Source organism: Macadamia integrifolia, chromosome 6, assembly GCF_013358625.1.
Source record: "Macadamia integrifolia cultivar HAES 741 chromosome 6, SCU_Mint_v3, whole genome shotgun sequence".
In the NCBI taxonomy this organism is placed as follows: Eukaryota; Viridiplantae; Streptophyta; class Magnoliopsida; order Proteales; family Proteaceae; genus Macadamia; species Macadamia integrifolia.
This window is the reverse complement of record NC_056562.1, coordinates 12,504,532-12,509,956: the sequence shown is the minus strand read 5'-3', so window position 1 is coordinate 12,509,956 and position 5,425 is coordinate 12,504,532. Positions and strand designations below refer to the sequence as shown.

At 39.1% G+C, this 5,425-nt stretch overlaps 1 protein-coding gene across 1 annotated transcript; it reads left to right on the top strand.

Annotated features, from left to right (window-relative positions):
- Positions 1-392: 392 nt before the first annotated feature.
- Positions 393-5,367, top strand: LOC122081860 (cellulose synthase-like protein G3). The gene is made up of 6 exons (XM_042649216.1): positions 393-1,034; positions 2,717-2,866; positions 2,972-3,097; positions 3,332-3,775; positions 3,857-4,204; positions 4,596-5,367. The coding sequence occupies exons 1-6, from the start codon at positions 435-437 to the stop codon at positions 5,142-5,144; spliced, it is 2,217 nt and encodes a 738-aa protein (XP_042505150.1). The 5' UTR covers positions 393-434; the 3' UTR covers positions 5,145-5,367.
- Positions 5,368-5,425: the final 58 nt, after the last annotated feature.

The window sequence follows — 5,425 nt, the reverse complement described above, 5'->3', positions numbered from 1 at the left end:
TTCCCATCCACATGCTATGACCAAACTTGCCCGTATGACATGGGAAGCCTGTAGTTGTCCTCATTCAAAATTTCATCACTTGTCAAATCTAGCATTATCATATCTAACCTCAACGCAATCAAACGGCCCACCCCAATTATTCACTTACATAGAGTAAATGATGCTCACCTAGTCTGCTGTACAAAGTCTTGTACACCACTCATTTTTGGGCCTAATAAGTAACAGGTGATGGGCCCATTAACGTTCGTTTCTGAGCAAGTGGCAGTGAACCTAGAGACAATCATTTTTTATTCCGTTTCTTTGATGAACTTGGAGTGGCAGAAAAAATCCCCAACGAGTCATCACTCTCAAATGTGCCTATAAATAAGGAGTACTAGAGGGTAGCCTTTTGGTGGTGGAGACTGGAGAGGAACAACTGCAAATTAGTGCAAGAGATGGAAAGCTCAAGCAAGATGATGAACACAACCATCTCTCCTCCTCTTCACACTCTTAAGCCCTTGCGTCGCACGTGGTTAAACCGTGCATTTGCATTAGTCTACACGTGTGCCATAGTTGCACTCTTCTATCATCATTCACTCACTCTCCTCCACTCCACTTCCTTCACCACCTTCTTCCTCTCCCTCATCTTTCTTCTCACTGATGCCATCTTCGTCTTTATGTGGGTCAACAATCAATCCTACCGGATGCGTCCAGTCCGTCGCCGGGAGTTCCCAGAAAACCTCCTTCGTTTTATGAAGGAGAGGGATTTTCCGGCGGTGGACATATTTATATGTACAGCTGACCCATACAAAGAGCCACCGATAAACGTAGTGAACACTGCTCTATCGGTGATGGCTTATGATTATCCGATGGAGAAGCTCTCGGTTTACGTTTCAGATGATGGGGGCTCGGAGCTTACTCTGTTTGCTTTCATGGAAGCTGCCAAGTTCGCCACCCACTGGTTGCCTTTCTGTAAGGAGCAAAGGATAGAAGAGAGGTGTCCTAATGCTTATTTCAAGTCCACCCACAGGTGCACTGAGACTCAAAAGATGAAGGTACGATTTCTAATGGAAAACCAAAAAACTACAACAAAATTAATGACTTTGGAATGCGTTTGCATAAATTTTTTGATGTCGTTGCACTTGCTTCGTTATTTATTTCTTGGTTCTATTCTTTTCCACCACAATTCTATCCTTTGAGGCACGTGCTCGTATGTTTAAGCCCATGCCTGGGGTGCTCCCGACTATCGGATATGCATTACCATCACTGCAACGAATCAATTTTTTTTTCTAGGGATAAAACACATAAAATAAATGTTCACAAGGTCTTTTATTAGTTAAGTCCTACCTTTAGGAACCAGTGTTTTAAAACTAAAAAATTGTTGGTTTTGACTAATCTATACTTAGTCCCTGCATCCATAAGAGGATAATGCTAGTTATGCTAGTGGTATACCACAGTATGTGTTTATCTCTCTTGCTGTTTCCCTTAGAAAAGTCCCTTGTTGTTTGAGACACTAGCTCTAGAAAAACTAGCGGCATGCCCAACCTCCTCCCAATAATAAGATCCATCTTCTAATTTAAAGTTGTGGTATAACGACATACATCTCCCCTTAATCTCCTCATGAAACAGATGAAATAATTAATAAATAATAAATATTTTTTGTTCAAAAATGAATCTAGAATTGTACATATTTTAGTTCATCCTTGAGAACATATCACATATTGGATTTGATAAAATAGAAAAATTTAAGATGGTATTTTATAAATACATAATTATCTTGAATATATCAATAATTTCTTTATTTTTTGATTGTTTGAAAATGACAAAAGAAATACCCTATACAAATAATTTACCGAAATATATATATACATATATATATAGCCCTAAATGCCCCTTCGAAATCAGTCTACTTATGCAAGTGATGAAATACAAGACATCGTATCCGTAAAAATCTCCACCTTGGCTTGAATTTTTTCGAACTTCCAGTGAGGATAACCTGTAGGCGCCATCATCCCCATACCTCTTTAAAGGTACAAACTTGCACCTAACCGGTTTGCCCCTCACCTTCAATAGTTAGTAACATTGATCAAGTTCAATTTGGATTGGAACTTCTTTTAGTTAGTTCCAAGCTTGATAGGAATATATAGAGGGTTATTGTTTATTATGTGAATTTTCCTCAAGTGAATATTGTTTTTGGGCACTAGCTCCATAATCTTGTAAAATTTCACATCAATATACTTTGCCCTTGCATGAAACACTTGATTCTTTGCAAAATATATGATATTTTGATTGTACAATTTAATACAATATCTCCTTGTTCCAACCCCAACTCACAAACTAACCCAACCAACCAGACCCCTTCCTCAATGCCTTGAGCCCTCAGTCTTGAACTTGATTGAATTTAAGCATTGAACTTGGCACGGGCAGGATCAATCCAGACCATTCTCTAGATATCCAATGATCATATCTACTGTATCATCAATTCACATGACACAATTAGGTGAGTCAACCATGGATACTCTATATGAACATTTGACCGTGTATGCATAAAACCTTTTGCCCCTATTTATTATCAGAAAAATTTCTAAAGGCTGACCATTCCCAACGATAAAAGAAATAAGGTAATTAATCAAGCCGCCATTAATAAATTTTGTTTGAGGGGGAAAAAAAAGAAGTTATGGTGTATTACTGTAGAGTTGGTAATTTATTGATTCTTTTTTGTTACAAAATGTTGCAGACAATGTATGAAACCATGAAAGCCAAGGTTGAGAGTGCAATGGACAGAGGGCGTGTTCCTGATGAGTATATTGCCAATGTAGTGGAGCGCGACGTCTTTGACAAATGGACGGCTGGATTTACCCGTGATGATCATCCGGCAGTGATTCAGGTTTGTTTGAGGGATCCTATATATTGCGGGTCAGTAGTAAATGGTTAGGTTTTACCATCATATAGACTCTTCTAATTAGTTGAGAATGGATGATGGGAAGTGCAGGTTTTGGTGGAGAATGGAAGAGAAAAGGACATGAGGGGCCATGAAATGCCAAACCTTGTGTATGTTTCCCGAGAGAAGAGCAAGGCCTGTCCCCACCATTTTAAAGCGGGTGCCCTAAACGCACTAGTAAGCATCTCTTCTAAGGATTATTTTTTGTCTTTATAATGAATTAGCCAGGGGGTGGCATTTTATAGGGTTAGGTTTCGGTTCGGGTCTGTTGTGATCATAGTTGAAACGGGCTTTAAACCTTGTATTTTTATTGTTTTCTTAAATTGATTCTAACTATAGGTTAAAAAATGTCAAAAAATGAAGAAGAAATTATTAATTCACTTTAATTATTAAATATTGTTTGTGTTGAAGCTTCGTGTGTCAGCTGCCATGACAAATGCACCAGTACTTCTAACCCTAGACTGCGACATGTACTCAAATGACCCGAAAACTCCTCTTCGGGTGCTATGCTATCTCTCGGATCCTACACTCGGGTCAAAACTAGCTTTTGTTCAATTCCCCCAGCACTTCCATGGGATCAACAAGCATGATATCTATGCTGGTGAAATGAAGCGTTTGTTCCAAATTAATCCACAAGGGATGGATGGCCTAGCTGGTGCTAACTATGTCGGCACAGGATGTTTTTTCCAACGACGAGCTTTTTTCGGACCGCAGTCATCGCTATTGTCTCCTGAGATCCAAGAATTAAACCCGGATCATGTTGTGAACAAGCCGGTTCGGTCTGAAGCAGTTTTAACATTGGCTCACCATGTGGCTAGTTGCAACTATGAGAATCAGACCAACTGGGGCATCAAGGTAGGGTTATTTATTGGCATAAATATTTTGGTTTGTAAACATTAGCAAGAGGTAATGGGTTTGTTCTTCTAAAATGTGCAGATGGGTTTCAGATACGGATCCTTGGTCGAAGACTACTACACGGGTTATCGGCTTCACTGTGAGGGCTGGAAATCAGTGTTTTGTAATCCAGAGAGAGCAGCCTTCCTAGGGGATGCACCCATCAATCTGAGTGATGTGCTGGGCCAGATCAAGAGGTGGTCTGTGGGCCTATTAGAGGTAGCCTTCTCCAAGTACAGCCCAGTCACCTTCGGAATTCAATCAATGGGCATACTAATGGGCCTTTCTTATGCTCATCTAGCATTTTGGCCTATTTGGTCCTTTCCAGTCGCATTCTATGCCTTTGTTCCTCAGCTGGCTCTCATCAATCGGGTCTTCATCTTTCCAGAGGTATGTAATTTGGAACTCAACTGACCTTTAGTGTTGATCACTCATCTTGGATAGGGTAGCTATTGTTAAGGTTCAGCCCCGATTAGGAGGGAGCTTTGGCAGGTTTGCCAAACCCACCAGCACCCAACTAGAAAGAAAACCTAGCTTGGGCTTGGGCTTGGGCTTGGGCTTGGGCTTATGTTGACAAGTTAAGGGCCTAACCTCCCTCATGCCTACCCTTAGTATAATTTTAAAATTAATCAGATTTTGAAGACTAATAATGTAAAATTTTAAAAGAAGTAAATAATTTTATTAGTTTAGTTCTATAGTTAAGGGCCTCTATTACAATGAAAACCTTAGACTATGAATTTTAATGATGAACTCTAAAGAGGATGGGGAACCTCATGAACAGGTATCAGACCCTTGGTTCTATTTGTACATATTCCTTTTCTTGGGAGCCTATGCACAGGATCTACTAGAATTCTTACTAGCAAGAGGAACAATCCTAATGTGGTGGAACAATCAAAGAATGTGGATGATAAGGGGAATCTCATCTTACCTATTAGGATCCATTGATTTCTTTCTTAAATCAATTGGCATATCTGCATTTGGATTCAATGTGACTAGCAAAGTGATCGACGACGAACAAAGTAAGCGTTATGAACAAGGTATTTTCGAGTTCGGAGTTGCATCACCCTTATTTGTACCACTAACAACAGCTGCCATTATCAACTTGATCTCATTACTAAAAGGAATAGCAGATCTTTTCAAAGATGGGAATATTGGGGAAGTATTTGTGCAATTATTCCTATCTAGTTTTGTGGTGATAAATTGCTGGCCAATTTATGAAGCTATAGCTCTGAGGAAGGATGGAGGAAAGATGCCTACAAAGACTACTGTGGCATCTACCCTACTAGCATGGGTTCTTTATTCAATGGCATCTCTTATATCAAAACCTTGAAATATTATTGGGATTTCTCCTCTCTTCTCTCATTTGTTTTCAGAGAAATCTAGAATAATCCTTTGTGAAATGCATGTGTGTGTGCACCCGTGATGCATGCCTTTTTTGTTTTTATTTCTTGTAAGTGTAGGGGATTTCTTTTTATCTTTTTTTAAGGGGTGAAGGTGTCAGTTAATGTAATGAACATAAAAGTTAATTAATTTAATTATGTTATTTTAAACAACTATAACTTAGTCTATTTTTTGTATCATTTAGAGATTTTTTTTTTTTGGGGGGGGGGG